The sequence below is a fragment of the Argopecten irradians genome, chromosome 3, assembly GCF_041381155.1.
Source record: "Argopecten irradians isolate NY chromosome 3, Ai_NY, whole genome shotgun sequence".
Classification (NCBI taxonomy): Eukaryota; Metazoa; Mollusca; class Bivalvia; order Pectinida; family Pectinidae; genus Argopecten; species Argopecten irradians.
In genome coordinates, this window is record NC_091136.1 from 46,841,414 (window position 1) to 46,864,934 (window position 23,521).

At 36.9% G+C, this 23,521-nt stretch overlaps 1 protein-coding gene across 1 annotated transcript; it reads right to left on the reverse strand.

Moving 5' to 3' along the window:
• Positions 1–19,166: 19,166 nt before the first annotated feature.
• LOC138318826 (gremlin-2-like) lies at positions 19,167–22,699 on the reverse strand. The gene is made up of 2 exons (XM_069261548.1): positions 22,435–22,699; positions 19,167–20,245 (listed from the first exon to the last, which is right to left on the reverse strand). Exon 2 carries the CDS (start codon positions 20,242–20,244, stop codon positions 19,636–19,638), a length of 609 nt encoding a protein of 202 aa, XP_069117649.1. The 5' UTR covers position 20,245; positions 22,435–22,699; the 3' UTR covers positions 19,167–19,635.
• Positions 22,700–23,521: the final 822 nt, after the last annotated feature.

Below are 23,521 nucleotides of genomic sequence, written 5' to 3' on the forward strand. Positions count from 1 at the left end.
GAGTGTTTTATGTGTTTCATTCCTTGAATTCAGTCTAGGAGTCTGATATTCAGACTTTGGTATCAAAAGTCTTGATCAAAATAAATTCATCAGCTAATATTGGAATTTGTGGAATGTCTTTAGCTAAAATGGACAAATCAGTTTTATGAGTTTTAACTTGTTCAGCTGAGTCCACCTGCATGAGAAATTCCAACAAAGATGAGTCGATCTTTGAGTTCCAATCAATTAAGATGAGTCAAAGAGTTTTAACGAAGATGATCATGAGTCAAGAGTTTCGACTGGGCTGAACTGTTTGTGTTCCCAGATTTTATCGTTTGCATAATGCTTCTTAAATTCCCACCTGACAAATGTGTTGTGAACAGCGTATAGATACGCTAAATGTTGTCACAGGTCACAAGGTTAACTACTGAAACGCTAGTGTCCTTGCCAGAATTGTCTTTCAGGATTAAGACGGATCATGTGTTCAAGAAGGAGACTGAAAACCTTCATCATGGGTTGTGTTGTATGTATATGTGATGGTGAACATTGGAGGTTATAAAGGAACACGCATCCTTGTTATGATTATGATATTGATTTTTTAAAATCTTTTTATACATTATCATATTATTCCTTTTGATATTTTATGACTGCATCTTGTCAAAAGTCTGGTGAGGTTGTGATGAAACAGAGATATTGTGTTATTGTTTATATAGATTTGATTAACTTCCGAAAGCTGAATCTCCCCATCATCTTACCCTACTGCTTCAATTTTACAAATTTCATTGTCAATTAAAAATCACAATTTTTGTTAATATAAATACAGTGGAATAAATTATGAAAACAAATTGCCATGTAAAAATTAAGTCACTTCTGTGACATAAGAGTTATTGCTCTTGCTAGGAAGTACTAATGGAGACTAGTCATGTTGATCTGCTTATGTGAACTCCATTACCATTTACATTCAAATAGGATATGTTGGATGATAACCTGAACTCATCCCCTGAATGCCAAAGGTCTTTACCATACACAAAGCATGTAATATAAATAAACGGTGGCCCAGTAGGGGGAGCCAGCAGGACAGAGTCAGGCCTATACTGACTCTGTTAGTCCTTTAGTAATATCATTGTATAATATGGTTTAATGGGGTAGGTGTGAGTCTCAAGTCTGTTGACATTTCATTGATACAGTCTGGAGATAAGTCAGATCATGCTGCAAATCACATTAGATTATTATGCCAAAAAGTTTCTCGTGGAAATCCAGAGATTTGCTGCTGCACTTAATGTGCAAATTTGATTGGTTTATGAAATCAATTGGCATTTACTAAAATGAATCTCTTGATGTTGTCATGGTTGTAGATATTATTCTATTGTGATATAGAAACTTTAGACAAAGGGCGGTAAGGATAGTAACATATGACTAACCTGGTTATAGGTGTGGTAAGGATAGTAACATGTGCACTAACCTGGTTACATGGGTGTTATAGTCTTAGTGACCTTACAATGACCTTGGTCATTCACAAATCAGAATGGCAATCTTATGCTAAACAATGTTAAATTGTTGCATCCTTTTTGATTGATTAACATACAAATATTTTCAGTAGGGTTTACTACAGTATAACTGCTGAAGACATAAATTCACAAGATATATAATAATAGCTGTCTCGTTCTGATCATAATCATTAACATTTTAACATCTGAAACATTGAGGACCTGATAGCATTCCATTATGTGCTAGTTCTGTTGATTTTTAAGTCATCCGACCCGAAGGGTCAGGACGACCTATAAGTCATCATGTTTTGTCCGTCTCCATGCGCCGTCCACTATGCATAAACTTTTCATATTATGAATCTCTTCTCAAGTTCTACCAGTACAATTTGGCTGAAACTTGCCTGAAATGATCCTGACAACCAAGTGTTTTTATTTTTCGGGTCGATTTGAAATCCAAGATGGCTACCATAGCCGCCATCTTCAAAACCTCTTTGAACTTCTTCTCAAGTTCTACCAGTGCAATTTGCCTGAAACTTGCATGAAATGATCATGACATGGTTCTGACAAAGTGTTGTTATTTTTCAGGTCGATCCAAAATCAAAGATGGCCGCCACAGTCGCCATCTTGAAAATATATTCTGAACTTCTTCTCCAGTTCTACCTGTATGATTTAGCTGAAACTGACATGAAATGATCCTGATATGGTCCCGACAAAGTGTTGTTACATCTCTGGTTGATCCTAAATCGAAGATGGCTACCATGGCACAAACTATATCTAATGAATTTCCTATTTCATTTTTGCCAAGGTAGTCAGATGACCGTTAAGACTCTTGGGCCTCTTGTTGAAGGTTATTATATAAAACTTTCAGTTATGCCAAATAGTTTGCAGCGCTTTCAAAATCCTTTTTGTTTCTAGAGCCATCCACCAATATATTTGTTATAGTAATATGCATATTGGGACGGAACAAACTTATGATCTACAATATGCCTTGCCTTCACTGTTTGGCTGCCGTGTTTCATTTCTGCTGCTTATACAGGATGTTTGTTCCCATTCCATGTTATATTTTAATATGTATGCCAATATGATGTTACTGTAATTTGCTGTTGAATGTTTTGTGATTTATTTATTTGTTTACTGTTGATGCTGCTCTATTCCCCTCAGCCATTCCAACCCCTATTTATTTGTTTATTTCTCTGAGGCAGCTTTGAAGCAGGTTTGTGTGCTCTGGTAGGTAATAGTTTTAGGTCACTTGAGTCTCTTGATCTGTTGTAATCACCTTTTGTCCGCCAATATATGTCATGTGTTATAATCAATTTACAATTCAAACTTCTTCTCATTTTAAGACCAATGGCTACATAATAGTCAGCAGGCAATATAAATGTAACAGATGTATGTTATAGCTACAGTATAACAGATGTATGTTATAGCTACAGTATAACAGATGTATGTTATAGCTACAGAATAACAGATGTATGTTATGTTATAGCTACAGTATCACAGATGTATGTTATAACTACAGTATAACAGATGTATGTTATAGCTACAGTATAACAGATGTATGTTATAGCTACAGTATAACAGATGTATGTTATAGCTACAGTATAACAAATGTATGTTATAGCTACAGTATAACAAATGTATGTTATAGCTACAGTATAACAAATGTATGTTATAGCTACAGTATAACAGATGTATGTTATAGCTACAGTATAACAAATGTATGTTATAGCTACAGTATAACAGATGTATGTTATAGCTACAGTATAACAGATGTATGTTATAGCTACAGTATAACAGATGTATGTTATAGCTACAGTATAACAGATGTATGTTATAGCTACAGTATAACAGATGTATGTTATAGCTACAGTATAACAGATGTATGTTATAGCTACAGTATAACAGATGTATGTTATAGCTACCGTATAACAGATATATGTTATAGCTACAATATAACAGATGTAAGTTATAGCTACAGTATAACAGATGTATGTTATAGCTGCAGTATAACAAATGTATGTTATAGCTACAGTATAACAGATGTATGTTATAGCTACAGTATAACAGATGTATGTTATAGCTACAGTATAACAGATGTATGTTATAGCTACAGTATAACAGATGTATGTTATAGCTACAGTATAACAGATGTATGTTATAGCTACAGTATAACAGATGTATGTTATAGCTACAGTATAACAGATGTATGTTATAGCTACAGTATAACAGATGTATGTTATAGCTACCGTATAACAGATATATGTTATAGCTACAATATAACAGATGTAAGTTATAGCTACAGTATAACAGATGTATGTTATAGCTACAGTATAACAAATGTATGTTATAGCTACAGTATAACAGATGTATGTTATAGCTACAGTATAACAGAATGTATGTTATAGCTACAGTTGTATGTTATAGCTACAGTATAACAGATGTATGTTATAGCTACAGTATAACAGATGTATGTTATAGCTACAGTATAACAGATGTATGTTATAGCTACAGTATAACAGATGTATGTTATAGCTACAGTATAACAGATGTATGTTATAGCTACAGTATAACAGATGTATGTTATAGCTACAGTATAACAGATGTATGTTATAGCTACAGTATTACAGATGTATGTTATAGCTACAGTATAACAGATGTATGTTATAGCTACAGTATAACAGATGTATGTTATAGCTACAGTATAACAGATGTATGTTATAGCTACCGTATAACAGATTATGTTATAGCTACATATAACAGATGTATGTTATAGCTACAGTAAACAGATGTAGTTATAGCTCATAAAAGATGTATGTTATAGCTGCAGTATAACAAATGTATGTTATAGCTACAGTATAACAGATGTATGTTATAGCTACAGTATAACAGATGTATGTTATAGCTACAGTATAACAGATGTATGTTATAGCTACAGTATAACAGATGTATGTTATAGCTACAGTATAACAGATGTATGTTATAGCTACAGTATAACAGATGTATGTTATAGCTACAGTATAACAAATGTGTGTTATAGCTACAGTATAACAAATGTATGTTATAGCTACAGTGTAACAGATTATGTTATAGCTACAGTGTAACAGATGTATGTTATAGCTACAGTATAACAGATGTATGTTATAGCTACAGTCTAACAAATGTAAGTTATAGCTACAGTATAACAGATGTATGTTATAGCTACAGTGTAACCACAGGGACCTGGCACGAAAAATTTTAACCAATAGTATACATATATATATTATAGTATCAAGGGTATGAACTCGGCGGTCGAGAAAAACGGACCTATTTTTTTAAAACCGTGATTATTTTAATAAATGTGTTCTATACAACATTGATGGATATCTTACCTTAAAGAGAAATAATTTATCTTTCCATTGAGTGCTTGATGAACAAAATTGGCCAAGTATTGACGAAGTTATGGCTTGATGAATCGGGAAATTTACGAAAAATATGCTAGGTAGACATTTCCCTGTCCGGTCGAAATGTCGTCTCGGCTCTAATGGGCACCTCAAAAACCAAGCCAAAATCACAAAATCTACTCTTGTGGTGGTAAACAGTATCCATAACTGAGTTCATCCACAATCTCCTTTGGAGGTGTCATGACCCGTACTTTGTAGAAACTCCATTTAAACATCGTGTAGCTCACTAACTTTAACAGTCACCGCCATGTAACAAGAGTTTAAAGTGTTTGTTCTCTTTATAGCTACAGTGTAACAAACATTTTAAGTGTTTGTTTTCTTTATAGCTACAGTGTAACAAGCATTATAAGTGTTTGTTCTCTTTATAGCTACAGTGTAACAAGCATTATAAGTGTTTGTTCTCTTTATAGCTACAGTGTAACAAGCATTATAAGTGTTTGTTTTCTTTATAGCTACAGTGTAACAAACATTTTAAGTGTTTGTTTTCTTTATAGCTACAGTGTAACAAGCATTATAAGTGTTTGTTTTCTTTATAGCTACAGTGTAACAAGCATTATAAGTGTTTGTTTTCTTTATAGCTACAGTGTAACAAACATTTTAAGTGTTTGTTTTCTTTATAGCTACAGTGTAACAAGCATTATAAGTGTTTGTTCTCTTTATAGCTACAGTGTAACAAGCATTATAAGTGTTTGTTCTCTTTATAGCTACAGTGTAACAAGCATTATAAGTGTTTGTTCTCTTTATAGCTACAGTGTAACAAGCACGTGTTCTCTTTACAGGTAAAGTGTAACAAGCATTTGTTCTCTTTAAAGCTACAATGTAACAAGCATTTGTTCTCTTTATAGCTAGAGTGTAACAAGCGTTTGCTCTCTTATAGCTACAGTGTAACATGCGTTTGTTCTTTTTATAGCTACAGTGTAACAAGCGTTTGTTCTTTTAAGTATATATTCTCTTTATAATGCCACTGAGTGTAAGAAGTTTATGTTATCTTAATAGCTACAGTGTAATGGGTGTATATTCTCACTACGGCTTTAGCATAACAGTTTATCAATGGCTATGAAATCACATGTTATTTTGATCTGTAGGTCTCTACACCAGTATCTCCATGTCTTTCTGCTCTATCTTTTTGGTGCAGACAAAAATACACACAATAAAATCTTATGGTTTTACTGAAATATCTTTTTGGAAACTTGTCAATAAAACTTTTAAGATTAGAAAGTGAAAGGGGTATAGTTGTAAGTCTAAATGTGGATTACAGAAAATGATTCAACGTCTACAAATCATATTTTATTTTCTTAATTTCATACATTTGATGTAATTTATATGCTTGGGCTTTTGCTTTTTAAGATAATTTATTGCAGTTTTCCTTGCTTTTGATGTCCATCATATTGTAATAAAACAATTCATGTGCAGTACACACATTCTGCTCTCAAAAACAAATTCTGCCATCCATAAACCATTTTACATTTGACCTCAAGTCAACAATAGTTTATCAATAAGCCTAAAAGCTGAAATTGAAATTTTTATGAAAAAAAAAATCAATTGATTTGATTACCATCTTTAAACATCTGAGTTTTCTTTGACTTCTGCCAAGCCTTTTCTCTAAACTGTTAGATGTGTATTTAAGATAAAGTATGTCATCAGGTGAAAAATCATCTTCAGATGGTAAAAGAACATGTCATATCACAATAACACGATGTCTAAGCAAACATCTGTCTTGGTCAACAAAACTAAATACTTACCTCATCTACTAAACAATAGAAAGATATGCGTTGTATGTCACCATTTAACTGTTGTTACAGATCTGAGTACGTATCTCAGAAGTAATTTGTACCTGGTGTATACATTATCATTTCTGGACTGTTTGTTTGTGCCTTAACAAGCTCTCTTTAAACCATGCTGGACACATTGCCATATGATTGTATATTTAATCAGTTTGTCTGTGATATCTTTATTTTTAAATATTTTTGTTTTCTTTTACATTTTCATGAATATTGTATATATGTACATATACTGACTTTGATGAGAGAACTACTGCCAACATCATTAATATCATTAACATTTATGTTGATGTTGACGTTTGTTTTGTATACATGTCATGCTGAAATTTCAAAATCCACATTTACATCAAAAGTTTTTTACCAAAGATTATTGTCAAAATTAACTATCATTTACTTGCATTTAATTTTACAAAATACATTGAAGAAAATATTTCATAAAATCATTTTGATTTCAGATTTTTTTTTTATTTAAAAAAATGATACAGTATCTATGTCAGCTAGGAATTAATAGAATGCATGGGATGTTGCAGATTGTTTTTCAACTGAAAAAAAACCACCAATTGTGATTATATTCAGAAATCGGTTTTGCTTTAAGGAATTTTAAAGTTTGTTAAGTTTTTTTGCAGATTTATTTTGCTGAAATATTCATATAGTATATTGTTCTTCAGGGTTCCTTAATGAAATCTTGGAAATTTTAATTTATTTCTGGAATTCCAGACCTAAAGTGTACACTTTAGTTTTAATCCCAGTTCAGAATTTATTAGGGAGTTCCAGGCCTAAAGTGTACACTTTAGTGTATCCCCAGTTCGGAATGTATCCCCACGCCTACACATGGTAGATAATTAAGTACATCTTTCAGTCAACAACTTATCATACAAATTGATTGTGATTAGGCAATTAAACAAAAGTAAACAAGATTTTTTGGCAATAGAATATGTTTTCTGTTAGTTCTATGTAATGAAGCATCATTTAAAGTTTGATTTATGAGGTCTATAAATCATCGACTGTATTTTGGCCAGACTGAACTGCTGGACGGATAGTGTGGTGGAGATATAAACAGGCTGTACAAACATTATATACCATACAATCACTAAGTATGTCATTACTACATTTGTTAATTTATCAATAGAAACTTTAATATTTTAAGTAATTCAAATAAATGTAGTAATTTTGTTTTAATCTAATGATTTCTGGTATCATGAGGCTTCATGATAGCACTGGTATATTCAGTAATGGTATTTCATGTAGTGTCTGTTTAGGACTCTCACATGTATCTTTGATACCTTTTCTGTAATGCAATTAATGTCCAGCAATGATATTGAAAACTTATTTTTTCACATATCTGATTGTTTTGTAATATGTCCACTTGAGTTTTATTGTGTATAATTAGGTTGTAAAGGATTGTCACAGTCTCTGTGTAGTATAAAGGGCAGTGTGGTGACATGTCCAAGGATTGTCACAGGCTCTGTGTAGTATAAAGGGCAGTGTGGTGACATGTCCAAGGATTGTCACAGGCTCTGTGTAGTATAAAGGGCAGTGTGGTGACATGTCCAAGGATTGTCACAGGCTCTGTGTAGTATAAAGGGCAGTGTGGTGACATGTCCAAGGATTGTCACAGGCTCTGTGTAGTATAAAGGGCAGTGTGGTGACATGTCCAAGGATTGTCACAGGCTCTGTGTAGTATAAAGGGCAGTGTGGTGACATGTCCAAGGATTGTCACAGGCTCTGTGTAGTATAAAGGGCAGTGTGGTGACATGTCCAAGGATTGTCACAGGCTCTGTGTAGTATAAAGGGCAGTGTGGTGACATGTCCAAGGATTGTCACAGTCTCTGTGTAGTATAAAGGGCAGTGTGGTGACATGTCCAAGGATTGTCACAGGCTCTGTGTAGTATAAAGGGCAGTGTGGTGACATGTCCAAGGATTGTCACAGGCTCTGTGTAGTATAAAGGGCAGTGTGGTGACATGTCCAAGGATTGTCACAGGCTCTGTGTAGTATAAAGGGCAGTGTGGTGACATGTCCAAGGATTGTCACAGGCTCTGTGTAGTATAAAGGGCAGTGTGGTGACATGTCCAAGGATTGTCACAGGCTCTGTGTAGTATAAAGGGCAGTGTGGTGACATGTCCAAGGATTGTCACAGGCTCTGTGTAGTATAAAGGGCAGTGTGGTGACATGTCCAAGGATTGTCACAGGCTCTGTGTAGTATAAAGGGCAGTGTGGTGACATGTCCAAGGATTGTCACAGGCTCTGTGTAGTATAAAGGGCAGTGTGGTGACATGTCCAAGGATTGTCACAGGCTCTGTGTAGTATAAAGGGCAGTGTGGTGACATGTCCAAGGATTGTCACAGGCTCTGTGTAGTATAAAGGGCAGTGTGGTGACATGTCCAAGGATTGTCACAGGCTCTGTGTAGTATAAAGGGCAGTGTGGTGACATGTCCAAGGATTGTCACAGGCTCTGTGTAGTATAAAGGGCAGTGTGGTGACATGTCCAAGGATTGTCACAGGCTCTGTGTAGTATAAAGGGCAGTGTGGTGACATGTCCAAGGATTGTCACAGGCTCTGTGTAGTATAAAGGGCAGTGTGGTGACATGTCCAAGGATTGTCACAGGCTCTGTGTAGTATAAAGGGCAGTGTGGTGACATGTCCAAGGATTGTCACAGGCTCTGTGTAGTATAAAGGGCAGTGTGGTGACATGTCCAAGGATTGTCACAGGCTCTGTGTAGTATAAAGGGCAGTGTGGTGACATGTCCAAGGATTGTCACAGGCTCTGTGTAGTATAAAGGGCAGTGTGGTGACATGTCCAAGGATTGTCACAGGCTCTGTGTAGTATAAAGGGCAGTGTGGTGACATGTCCAAGGATTGTCACAGTCTCTGTGTAGTATAAAGGGCAGTGTGGTGACATGTCCAAGGATTGTCACAGGCTCTGTGTAGTATAAAGGGCAGTGTGGTGACATGTCCAAGGATTGTCACAGGCTCTGTGTAGTATAAAGGGCAGTGTGGTGACATGTCCAAGGATTGTCACAGTCTCTGTGTAGTATAAAGGGCAGTATGGTGACATGTCCAAGGATTGTCACAGGCTCTGTGTAGTATAAAGGGCAGTGAGTTGGTGACATGTCCAAGGATTGTCACAGGCTCTGTGTAGTATAAAGGGCAGTGTGGTGACATGTCCAAGGATTGTCACAGGCTCTGTGTAGTATAAAGGGCAGTGTGGTGACATGTCCAAGGATTGTCACAGGCTCTGTGTAGTATAAAGGGCAGTGTGGTGACATGTCCAAGGATTGTCACGCGAGTATAAGGCAGTGTGGTGACATGTCCAAGGATTGTCACAGGCTCTGTGTAGTATAAAGGGCAGTGTGGTGACATGTCCAAGGATTGTCACAGGCTCTGTGTAGTATAAGGGCAGTTGGGGCCAGGATTGTCACAGCTCTGTGTGTGGTGTGGTGACATGTCCAAGGATTGTCACAGGCTCTGTGTAGTATAAAGGGCAGTGTGGTGACATGTCCAAGGATTGTCACAGGCTCTGTGTAGTATAAAGGGCAGTGTGGTGACATGTCCAAGGATTGTCACAGGCTCTGTGTAGTATAAAGGGCAGTGTGGTGACATGTCCAAGGATTGTCACAGGCTCTGTGTAGTATAAAGGGCAGTGTGGTGACATGTCCAAGGATTGTCACAGGCTCTGTGTAGTATAAAGGGCAGTGTGGTGACATGTCCAAGGATTGTCACAGGCTCTGTGTAGTATAAAGGGCAGTGTGGTGACATGTCCAAGGATTGTCACAGTCTCTGTGTAGTATAAAGGGCAGTATGGTGACATGTCCAAGGATTGTCACAGGCTCTGTGTAGTATAAAGGGCAGTGTGGTGACATGTCCAAGGATTGTCACAGGCTCTGTGTAGTATAAAGGGCAGTGTGGTGACATGTCCAAGGATTGTCACAGGCTCTGTGTAGTATAAAGGGCAGTATGGTGACATGTCCAAGGATTGTCACAGGCTCTTTGTAGTATAAAGGGCAGTATGGTGACATGTCCACTGCATATCATTGCATGGTCATTTAGAAGTTGGGTGTCTTCAAAACGATGTTGTGGTATTCCTTCATTCAGCATCGGTATCTTATATTTAAACGATGGCCACATCGAGATCTGAAATGTAGTTTTTATATCTCAACTGTGAAATCTACTTTGAAATGGTGTAAGTGCCTCTATGGAGGTAGCTGATATAGCAATAATGTAATGATTAATCAATAAACCAAATTACTAAATACTGTGTGTATTAAGCTTTATTTTTACTGGAGATAACTATTTCATCAAAACTCATCAAAAGAGGGATGGTGTTTGCTCAAAAATAACTATTTTATCAAAAGGAGGATGATGTTCACTCAGAAATAAATCTTCTACCAAAAGAGGAATGATGATATCAGAAATAGATCTTCTACCAAAAGAGGAATGATGATATCAGAAATAGATCTTCTACCAAAAGAGGAATGATGATATCAGAAATAGATCTTCTACCAAAAGAGAAATGATGATATCAGAAATAGATCTACCAAAAGAGGACTGATGATATCAGGAATAAATCTTCTACCAAAAGAGGAATGATGATATTAGAAATAGATCTTCTACCAAAAGAGGAATGATTTTATCAGAAATAGATCTTCTACCAAAAGAGGAATGATTTTATCAGAAATAAATCTTCTACCAAAAGAGGACTGATGATATCAGAAATAGATCTTCTACCAAAAGAGGAATGATGATATCAGAAATAGATCTTCTACCAAAAGAGGAATGATGATATCAGAAATAGATCTACCAAAGGAGGACTGATGATATCAGAAATAGATCTACCAAAGGAGGACTGATGATATCAGAAATAGATCTTCTACCAAAAGAGGAATGATGATATCAGAAATAAATCTTCTACCAAAAGAGGAATGATTTTATCAGAAATAGATCTTCTACCAAAAGAGGAATGATGATATCAGAAATAGATCTTCTACTAAAAGAGGAATGATGATATCAGAAATAGATCTTCTACCAAAAGAGGAATGATGATATCAGAAATAGATCTTCTACCAAAAGAGGAATGATGATATCAGAAATAAATCTTCTACCAAAAGAGGAATGATTTTATCAGTCATAAATCTTCTTCCAAAAGAGGAATGATTTTATCAGAAATAAATCTTCTACCAAAAGAGAATGATGATATCAGAAATAAATCTTCTACCAAAAGAGGAATGATTTTATCAGAAATAGATCTTCTACCAAAAGAGGAATGATGATATCAGAAATAGATCTTTTACCAAAAGAGGAATGATTTTATCAGAAATAAATCTTCTACCAAAAGAGGAATAATTTTATCAGAAATAGATCTTCTACTAAAAGAGGAATGATTTCACGCAGAAATAAATCTTCTACCAAAAAAGGAATGATTTCACGCAGAAATAAATCTTCTACCAAAAGAGGAATGATGATATCAAAAATAAATCTTCTACCAAAAGAGAGATGATGCGTGTCGGGCACCTTTAATAAATTTCATGGATGATTATATAGAAAAAGCAATGGCATGGCGAATGGTTCTCATCGTATTCGGTACTAGTTAGCATATTTCGTAGTTGCACACCTTCAACTTAAATAAATTTACATGTGTTCAACATGTGAAGGCTGATTACAATTTAAACACGTTTCATGTTAACCATTGATGTGCAATTTTCCTGTAAGGGCCGAGTTTGCACGCGAAAGAGCACCATCACGGCGTCCAAAGATAGCTACAGTAAAAGGTCCTGTGCTCGTTAAGATGAGAGAGGAGGCGTGGCCAGTTGGTACCTGTTACACGGCACCACAGTTGCATCTCGACATTATGCACGTTTTATAGAAATAATTCAATATACCCCGGGAGGAAAAGGCCTGAAGCTAGTTACACATCTGAGGAGACTTAAATCCGTCTTCACGTTTCCTCTGCGATGGTCCCCTATTAGTTTTATTTCTCGAATCTCTTTAGATCATTTCCCGCCTTAATTGCTAAGTAATATTGCGTGTTATGATAGTGCCAATGTCTGCAGGTTAGTCGTTACCTAACACGAGATGTAACGATGCAGCCTGTCAAGATCGCTGCGAGCAAAATCTGCCTCGGCTACTTTCTTTCGATAGAGACATTGGTATGGCGTTGATGCTGAACACTGTGACGGTGGCGTGTTCCGTCCCATATCGCATGGCTTCCCTTCACTCAAACTTTTCCACGAATTGGACACTTCACAAACACGCTAGACTCCTCTCGACTACATAATGAAGACATCACAGTTTATCTAGCTATATATCGCCTCAATTGCTGGAGTGCGAGCTCGCATTTGCAGACCTAAATTTTATTATGAACTGCGCGTGAAAATAATTTATCGTAAATGCTTTCATTTAGTTGTTTTGGTACAGAGGTGTTATCACGCCTCTTGCTCGGTAATTTGGTGTCTGTGATTGACAAACACTTCTAAAGAGTCCACTAGAGTCTGACGGAGTTTGTCGATCTTTTCACTCAGTTTCTGGCACATGTCCACCCTTTATGTGTATATACTGAGGGCCAATGCACCATACTTAATAATTCGTTAAAAATCATGTCGATACCGGATCCAATCTTTTAATTATGGTCGATTTAAATAAGATATGTCAGTGCTTAAAAGATGACTGAGGTTATGTCATGAAAATTTTGGAAGATTTAAGTTACATTTATCGTTGATCTTAGACCTTTTAACACCATAAATCTATATCGGTCAGAATAAAACAAAAGCTGGTATTACAACGATTACATGCACCATAAGCAACATATTGCTATTGTCGACTTTCCTTAATTTTCAACTAAATCAATGTAGTTAAAAACGGTCTATTGAAAACGATCCGCTGCCTTGTCAAAGATTGTATTTCACGGCAGATATCAGTCTATCCTATACTTAACATTTTCCCTAATACCTGCCTTCAGTTCTCATATAAACTGAATAACCACACCAACACAATAATTGGATGAGTCTGCTCACTGATAGCCACTATAGGTTAACACTGAGCATCACAACCAGTAGCGATATAATAACTGTATCTAATAATACAGAACATGGTATATATTGTAGTCTCTAGTTCCAACAACGATCACTCCATATTAAACAGGACATTACGGTAGACTCGTGCACGATTATCGACGACCAATACATAAATCACGATGATAACTGTAGTAAAACCAGAGAGAGTTATCAATGGAAAGACGATCCGTCTACCTGGGGTGGATACCCAGTTCTGTTTGTACATATAGTTTTATGTCTGAGTGCAGTGGCTATATACTGACCCACGTACGGCGTCACTTTGTCCATACAAAACCCACCGTGCAATAGACAGACCCATAACTCCGATAATATAACTATCAGCTCTCATAATTAATACGAGCGCCACTGACCTCTCATTGTACACATGTATATTTCGGTCAGATTTGTTTGTTGAAAGTCTAATGGTACACGGATAACCTCAATTCACAAACGGAACTGACAGTACATCATAACTCTATAAATTGCAATATTGACAGGTGACTTTGACTTTTTGGGTGTCGCTTTCACGGAGCAGCCCAAACACGACAATTATAAATCGTTTTAAAATGACAATTGACTAGAATATCAATTGATACTTTATAACGCTCCATTTGACATCCAAGATATCACAACTGACGTCGACCCTTTAACTCATCGCTTTAACATCTGAAGACTTCACAATTGAACGTTACATCCATAGATACAATAATGTACTAATATTTGGCAACCTCGTAGTTAAGTTTGATTAAAATGACGATTGCTCATGTAAGATTTTGCTCTTGCCCTCAATATACAATGATAAAGACAATTGAAAGCAGCAAAAATGACATTTGAAGACCTCACAATTGAGTATATTAAGAAACTGAACCGATGATGACATTGCATGTTTTGAATATGAATTTATATGTAAACGTAAAACATATTGACCTCAGGTCACATAACTATCTGCCTATGAACAAATCACACTTGATTGCTGACTTTGAAGACATGGTATGTGAATGTTTGCGTTCTGGGAAGCTGCAGTATATTAGTGTTGTGTCTCCTGACAACAGTTGAAGGTATCGCGAGAGACATTCTTACTCACACTTGACCTTTGTAAAATCCACCAATGATCTTTGTAAACAAATCACCAATGACCTTTGTAAACAAATCACCAATGACCTTTGTAAACAAATCACCAATGAATTTTGTAAACAAATCACCAATGACCTTATGTAAACATCACCAATGACCTTTGTAAATAAATCACCAATGACCTTAGTAAACAAATTACCAATGACCTTTGTAAACAAATCACCAAAGAACTTTGTAAACAAATCACCAATGACCTTTGTAAACAAATCACCAATGACCTTTGTAAACAAATCACCAATGGCCTTTGTAAAAATCACAGATGGCCTTTGCAAACATTGTCAATGACCTTGTAAAATATCATCAACGATCTTTGTTACCATCACCAATGATCTTTTTAAACATCATAGATAACCTTTGTAACATCACATATGACCTTGGAGACATCACAAATGACCTTTGTTAGCATCAACAATGACCTTTGTTAGCATCAACGACGACCTTTATGACACCTAACAGTCCATCGACACATTGACTTCCTGATGATGTCTCATTATCAAACCTGTTCATGTGGCGCAAGGGTCGACGAGTACAACTTTACCTACCTCTTGGAGAAAGTTGGCCAGCTGATCATCAAAGTTATCCCCCATAGACACTTGTTGTAAACAAACGTCTATGATTACTGGGTCTCCCCCACCCCTGGCTCCGGTCTACTGCTGTGCCGAGCCTCACCGTCGCTGTGTGGTGTTGTGAATAATAACCAAAACAATAGTCGAATTACAGTCAGAACGTAAGATCTCTACCTGTAGCGCCATTACGCTACCGCTGGCTCCACAGACATCTCAAAATAACTGACGTCAGTGTCTGATACCGTGACGTGACATTCCCGGCGTTAAACTCACTGAACTGACACGGTAGGACCACACCAAAACATTAAAACAACAAGTATAATCTTACGCAAAGTTATGGTGCTGGTGAAATGAAATATGTTGCCTTCAAACTGTCTACGATCCATCTAATGTATCGGTTGAATTTCTTAAAATCACAAAACAGGATGAATCATGAAAATTTAGAAATAGAACATAACAAGAGACCGATGTCTTAACTCAAGTGAGTGACATCATGATTTCGATCGAGCGTTCGACCACAGGGATCTGAGAATTAGTTACATTTTTTTTTTGTAATTATGAACCCACCAGAGTGCATGTACAGTACATTGTAGAGTATGATTTTTACCTATTGTTTTATCTAGACCCTTACGACATCTAAAAATGGTCTATGGGCACTCTGGTGGGTCCATAATAATATAAATTGTTACTAAATCTCAGATCCCTGTGTGTTCGACATAACAATTCGAGCACTTGACATATTACAAATTCAACTCGAGGTAATATATCGAGCACTCAAGATTATTAAGATTAATGAAATATATTTGTTTGTCATATTTTAACTACTCAATTAATGACAATTATCATCACCTCTCATAACCTTCGCAAAATCAAAAGTTATTCATAAAATAGACCAAATATCCGTCGTCTAACAGTCATGTGAATGTATACTAGACTAATTAGTTCTCTACTTTACACCAGACAGCGTTCCGCTCACCGTACGTTCGTCATCTATCAGTCATGTGACTGTAGACCGAGCGTCCGCATCTATCAGTCGTGTGATTGTAGACCCAGCGTCCGCCATCTATCAGTCACGTGACTGTACATGTGAATGTAGTCCCAGCGTCCGCAATCTATCAGCCATGTGATTGCAATGTGATAATAACCAAAACAATAGTCGAATTACTAGTCAGAACGTAAGATCTCCTACCTGTAGCGCCATTACGCTACCGCTGGCTCCACAGACATCTCAAAATAACTGACGTCAGTGTCTGATACCGTGACGTGACATTCCCGGCGTTAAACTCACTGAACTGACACGGTAGGACCACACCAAAACATTAAAACAACAAGTATAATCTTACGCAAAGTTATGGTGCTGGTGAAATGAAATATGTTGCCTTCAAACTGTCTACGATCCATCTAATGTATCGGTTGAATTTCTTAAAATCACAAAACAGGATGAATCATGAAAATTTAGAAATAGAACATAACAAGAGACCGATGTCTTAACTCAAGTGAGTGACATCATGATTTCGATCGAGCGTTCGACCACAGGGATCTGAGAATTAGTTACATTTTTTTTGTAATTATGAACCCACCAGAGTGCATGTACAGTACATTGTAGAGTATGATTTTTACCTATTGTTTTATCTAGACCCTTACGACATCTAAAAATGGTCTATGGGCACTCTGGTGGGTCCATAATAATATAAATTGTTACTAAATCTCAGATCCCTGTGTGTTCGACATAACAATTCGAGCACTTGACATATTACAAATTCAACTCGAGGTAATATATCGAGCACTCAAGATTATTAAGATTAATGAAATATATTTGTTTGTCATATTTTAACTACTCAATTAATGACAATTATCATCACCTCTCATAACCTTCGCAAAATCAAAAGTTATTCATAAAATAGACCAAATATCCGTCGTCTAACAGTCATGTGAATGTATACTAGACTAATTAGTTCTCTACTTTACACCAGACAGCGTTCCGCTCACCGTACGTTCGTCATCTATCAGTCATGTGACTGTAGACCGAGCGTCCGCATCTATCAGTCGTGTGATTGTAGACCCAGCGTCCGCCATCTATCAGTCACGTGACTGTACATGTGAATGTAGTCCCAGCGTCCGCAATCTATCAGCCATGTGATTGCAGACCGATTGAGTGTCCACCACCTATCAGTCAAGTGACTGCAGACCGAGCGTCCGCCACCTATCAGTCATGTGACTGCAGAACCTGTCAGTCATATGGCTGCAGACCGAGGGTTTACCATCCATCAGTCATGTGACTGCAGACCGAGCGTTGCCACCTTTCAGTCATGTGACTGCAAACCGGGTGTCCGCCATCTAACAGTCATGTGACTGTAGACCGAGCGTTCCGCCATCTATCAGTCATGTGACTGTAGACCGAGCGTTCCGCCATCTAATAGTCATGTGACTGTAGACCGAGCGTTCCGCCATCTATCAGTCATGTGACTGTAGACCGAGCGTTCGCCATCTAACTGTCATATGGCTGGAGACCGAGCGTCTGTCATTTAACAGCCTTGCTTTCTGTTGTGTGCGGCATTCTTTTCGTTCTGATGTCTGTGATAATATTCCAACTGTTTCCTGATGTCTCTTATATTATGTCCATTCTGTTATCTCTGATATAATGTTTGTCATGGTGTCTGTATTGATGTCTGATATAATGTCCACCCTGTTGTCTCTGATGCAATGTCCGTCCTATAATCTTTGACGCAATGTCCATTCTGTTATCTCTCACGTAATGTCCATCTCGATGTCTCTGACGTAATATCCGTCGTGATGTCTCTGATGTAATGTCCGTTCTGTTTTCAATGACGTAATGTCAATCATGTTGTGAATGATGAAATGTCCATCCTGTTATCTCTGACGTAATGTCCGTCCTGTTTTCTGATGTTATGTACCTCCTGTTATATCTGGCGTAATGTCAATCCTGTTATTTCTGACGTAATGTCCGTCCTGATGTCTCTGATGAAATGTCTGTCCTGTTGTCTATGATGTAGTGTCCGTCCTGCTATCTCTGATGTAATGTCCGTCCTGTTATCTATGACGTAATGTCGATCATGTTATCTCTGATGTAATGCCAGTCCTGATTTCTGATGTAATGTCCGTCCTATTGTCTCTGATGTAATGTCCGTCCTGTTGTCTCTGATGTAATGTCCGTCCTGTTGTGTATGATGTAATGCCCGTCCTGTTGTCTCTGATGTAATGTCCGGCCTGTTGTCTCTGATGTAATGTCCGTTCTGTTATCTCTGATGTAATGTCCGTCCTGTTGTGTGTGATGTAATGTCCGTCCTGTTATCTCTGATGTAATGTCCGCCCTGTTATCTCTGATATAATGCCAAGCCCGTTGTCTATGATATAATGTCCTCATTGTTGTCTATGAAGCAATGTACATTCTGTTATCTCTGATGTAATATCCATTCTGTTATCTCTGATGTAATATCCATTCTGTTATCTATGATGTTATGTCCGTTATGTTATCTATGATGTAATGCCCGTTCTGTTATTCCTGATGTAATGTCCGTTGTCCTGTTATCTCTGATGCAAAGTCCTTCCTGTTATCTCTGATATAATGTCGTTCTGTTAACTGCAATATAATGTCCTCCCTGTCTGTTAAGATATAATATCCGTACTGTTTTCCCTTGTTGGTGTAATTCCCGCCCTAGTGTCTTGCTATGTTTTACGCACTTTTTACATCCAGGAGTCAAACAAACCTGATGTCATTTTTGTAAAGTTTGTTTTATTTGACATGTATGTACAAAATAAATAATCTAATAGGCAAACACTTCTCTGACATTTAAAATAATTTGAGTGTCAACAGAATATAGCGTTTTATTGCCGCCATAACGAAAATTAAACAGTAATTTCGTTCCCATTAATTCTAGAACTCCCGACTCTGCCCTATATATATCCGCGCGGCCGACACCCGGCCCACCAGGTTCACAAAACTAATTCAGTAATATATATGTAAGGACACTTAAGAGTCTACACGTAACACAAACAATATTGCACTTAGGGAAATGTCTTTCCGTTATGTATCTGAGAAAACTTTGGGAACCAATGCTTCCTTACCCGTTATACACAGTTGTCGATTTCTGTAGAACAGACAGTACGACAGTATTCGTCGCACAGTTCTAGCAGTGGTTAGACATTTGATAGATCCTGGCACGAGCACTTGGCCACGCGGTCATACGTTCATGTCCACCTTCTGTGCCATACAGCGACACTTTTTGATTTTGAGGATACGTTTTCGCTTGAGTCTATAGTGTTTTCCGGGACACATAAGAGTAATCCGGATGGTGGAAAAAGCCCTTGGTTTACAGAAACCACAGGACACAAAGGCTGCCTCCTTTAGGTCCCGGCGGTCAGACTTGGGAATGAAAAACGAGTTACATTGTCCGTAACAGAAGTTATTAGTTATCGTCCGACTAAGGCACCCAGGCTCGCGAACTATCTGTGTAAAATGCTGAGTTTTGCACCATTCCTTTTTTAAATGTCTTCTTTTAGTAATCACAAAGGAATTCTTCTTTCCCCTAGTGGGACGAATAACGTCATTTACTGTAGCTCCAAGTGCTCTCCGCGAACCTTTGACGGGGTTGTGTGCCTCACCAAAGGGGGGTAATATCTGGGCTCTCGTCCTAGCCTTCATTGCCCCGCGGCGTCTATCGGATGTTCGACGTCCAGTTTCCGTCCGCTGTCTACCACGAGTCTGTTTCATGGCCTCTGTGTCCAGTAAAAACAGCCACACGATACTCACGATGACCGTTGTCTTAACTTGGACGTAATACAACCTCATTCTGAAATAGCAATTAAAACAGGGATTAAAATACTATTTAAAATTAAATATAAATATATCTTAATGTACATTAATATGTCAAGCCAGTTTTCGTTATCAATAAGTAGTTCTTTCTCCATACCATTGTCCGTCTTTTTGGTAACGAGTCCGTAGTCCACTGGCATGCCCCCCCCCCCCCCCCCAAATAAAAAAAAAAAAAAAAACACAAAAAAACAAGCAAAACCTTCCGTTACATACATATATATATAATTTTGCTGATAAAAGATTTTGATAAATCAAATAATCTGAATAATGATACACATGTATATGTATATTTTATCAGATTATCTGTGTGATAAAGGAGACTGTCTTCGTAACTGAAAACATTATGGTGTTTTGTTATGTCTATAAAACCAACAAGCGTTTTGGTATTATCAGTACATATTTTCTTTAAAAGGTTCAGTATGTGTTGTGTTATCACCCATTTAATAAAAAAACCAACATATTATAGTATGGCCGACACGTGTAGATCCTTTGTTTGAAATGGTATTAGAACTATACATGTGGAATATGAACTTCCCCAAACAGTGTAAAGCATAATATTTAAATGAGATTCTTTAAGTCTTCAAAATCCATCAATTCAGATTAAAATATCATTAATTACCGAAAAATTATACGCGAGAGCCAACAATAATTCACTTATCGATAGTGGTCAAGTCGGTCGATATCCATGTAGACTGAGTGGCATTACTTGTTGCTGTCTTTTTGCAATATCCAAAAATAGTGGCAGAAATCCTTATAGGTTCACTATCTTTCCGAAACGGGTTTTAATTTTTAGATGTGTAGGGTTGAAAAACGTTCAGCTTGCCGTTATTACTACACTTATTATTACCTTCTGAAAAACTAAGTTTATAAATAGAATGTTAATTTTCATAACGCGTGTCGTATTATATTTCCCGCCGTCGTACTAATTAGTTCGTTAGTTGTCCATCCCTGTGCCAGACGGCAAAACAACGAAATAAATCTTGTAAGCTTATCTCAGGCCATCGATGTATATATTTTCTGATGTCATTATTGTTTTTAAGAAATTTGTAATTTTTGTTTCGGAAAGGTAATAGGTATTTAACGCTACATCACCTTCCTCACCATTCGAAAACAATAGTATGCTTCCTAGTATTCATTTAATAATTAGACTTTCAATATTTTCCTGATGACCAAACGAAGAAATTTCCATCGGCTGAATCCAAGTTCTGAAATTGGTCTTCGATCACATCATCCATTACCTTGTAAATGTATTCTGTTATTGGTACTTTAAACTAACACGTGCTACATACATAATTACAATGTTTTTGGTATGACTGGATTTTGATGGCTTTAAAGGGACAATTCAATGAGGCTAATTCTGTTACATAACTACAACGCAAAATATGGAATAAATGTATTGTTTTACATTCCTTATGAAACATATTACAAGAAATATTGACAAATTCCACGACATTGTCAAGTATTGTGATTGATACCGTTGAAATTCCAAATCGTTGATCAATACGATTAAGCAGGTATAACATGTATGCTGTACCCATACCCGAGCAAAAGTCACGTACGTTAATCAAATGCAATACATAACCACTGAGGAGTTGGTAAAACTGTATTTAGACAAGAATATGCACCTAATAACGTAAACATTCTACTGTAACAGCGATTTGAGTAGTTCTAAACAACTAGTTCTTTACTACACTGGCAATGGCCAGGGTTCGGCATACAAGACCACAATGTGCTATGGCGGACAGAGATTGAATATTTCACTACAGTGGACTTTTCTGGCATATCAAAGTAAAACCAACTAATCAAATTTCCATTACAACTGGTTTGTTTCCAATATATATGCAAATTCAAATGTACTCTTAGACTAAATTGTCCTTTATAAAACTAAAAGAAAAACCTTCATATATGTAATACCTACTATTACTTATTCGTTCTATCATGTATAGTAAGCTCTTGATACTCACTTCATCCTATCATATGTTTGTCTATGAGAAGAAAAGACGTATTGATAAAAAAAATAGGAAAAAAATTAAAAGATATTTTTTCCTTTTTAAAATTGCTGATGCTGTAGCATTTATAACAAAATTACACACAACAGAACAGAAAACAACATAGAGATAAGACATCCGGAAGTAGATAATTTGATAACTGTGAAAAGAAACCTACCTTTTCGTTTAAAAGATAGCTATCCAGTGTTCGCGTCCATTCTCCAATAGTGTTGTAAAGTTATAGCAAAGGTATCACACTTTAGTGAGCTCCGGCCGCCTGCATTGTCAAAGGAACAACTCCGACTGTCAATGTACATTGCTTCGTAATAAATGTATTTGTTGGGGGAAGATAGAGGTAAGTATCTGATAGTTTTTGACCGAGCCCTTTGGCGCCAAATGTAGAATTAGAATGGTGCAGACCAGGCAGCGATCTGGCCGCCAGCCAACACGGGAGAAAGCCCGATATTCCACCAGTCACGGATTTGCCGCGATAACACTACAACACTGGTGTAAATGGGAAAAAACAGAGTCTTTAATTTGTAATTGATTTATTTGGCAAAGTGATGGTAGGGAAGAAAAAGCTGTGAAATTCGTCTTAACGCAGCGGTGATGTTGGCGGTACCGCGCGCTCCCTCTCATCCACGGACGGCGAATAGACCGCCATATATCAAACAGCGCCATGTTAGAGTCGCCGAGGCTAATAAGTTTATCGTTAGGTCGAGCTAAATGGACTTTTAAATAAATATATGATCAAGGTGATCGATAGGGATAGGGTATCCAGACCGCTAGTCTCTGACCAGTAAGATTGACATCGGAAGGATGTTAGGGATCCGGATAAGTAAAATAAACTCTTGTGAAAACTGCATGTTACCCACTTATCCATGTTGTTCGCAGAATTTGACGACACTTTATTCCAAACAAACTGTAATTACTTATAGCTTTGTTTCTTTATTACTTAGAACCAATTGCAATAGCAGTCGTGATCATAAATTTTATCTGTGCAGATGTCGCGGAATTTTTTATTCATTTGTATAGACCGAGTTTGATAAGGCCTACTGTTTATTAATTATAATGTATGTCTTGATGATAATTCCAGTACGTTTCCTTAACAAGCAGCTGAAATCGGTCTCAGATGACAGTAAAAGATGCATTGTTAATCAATGACGCTATTAGTTATCCTACCAAGTAAATGTGCAATTATACCAGTTTTAGCCTAACATCTCATCCAGATCATAAGTTTTCCAAATCATCTTTACAACATCTTT

Excerpts from the sequence above, each read along its gene's own strand:
- LOC138318826 (XM_069261548.1), bottom strand. The coding sequence starts at position 20,244 with ATGAGGTTGTATTACGTCCAAGTTAAGACAACGGTCATCGTGAGTATC.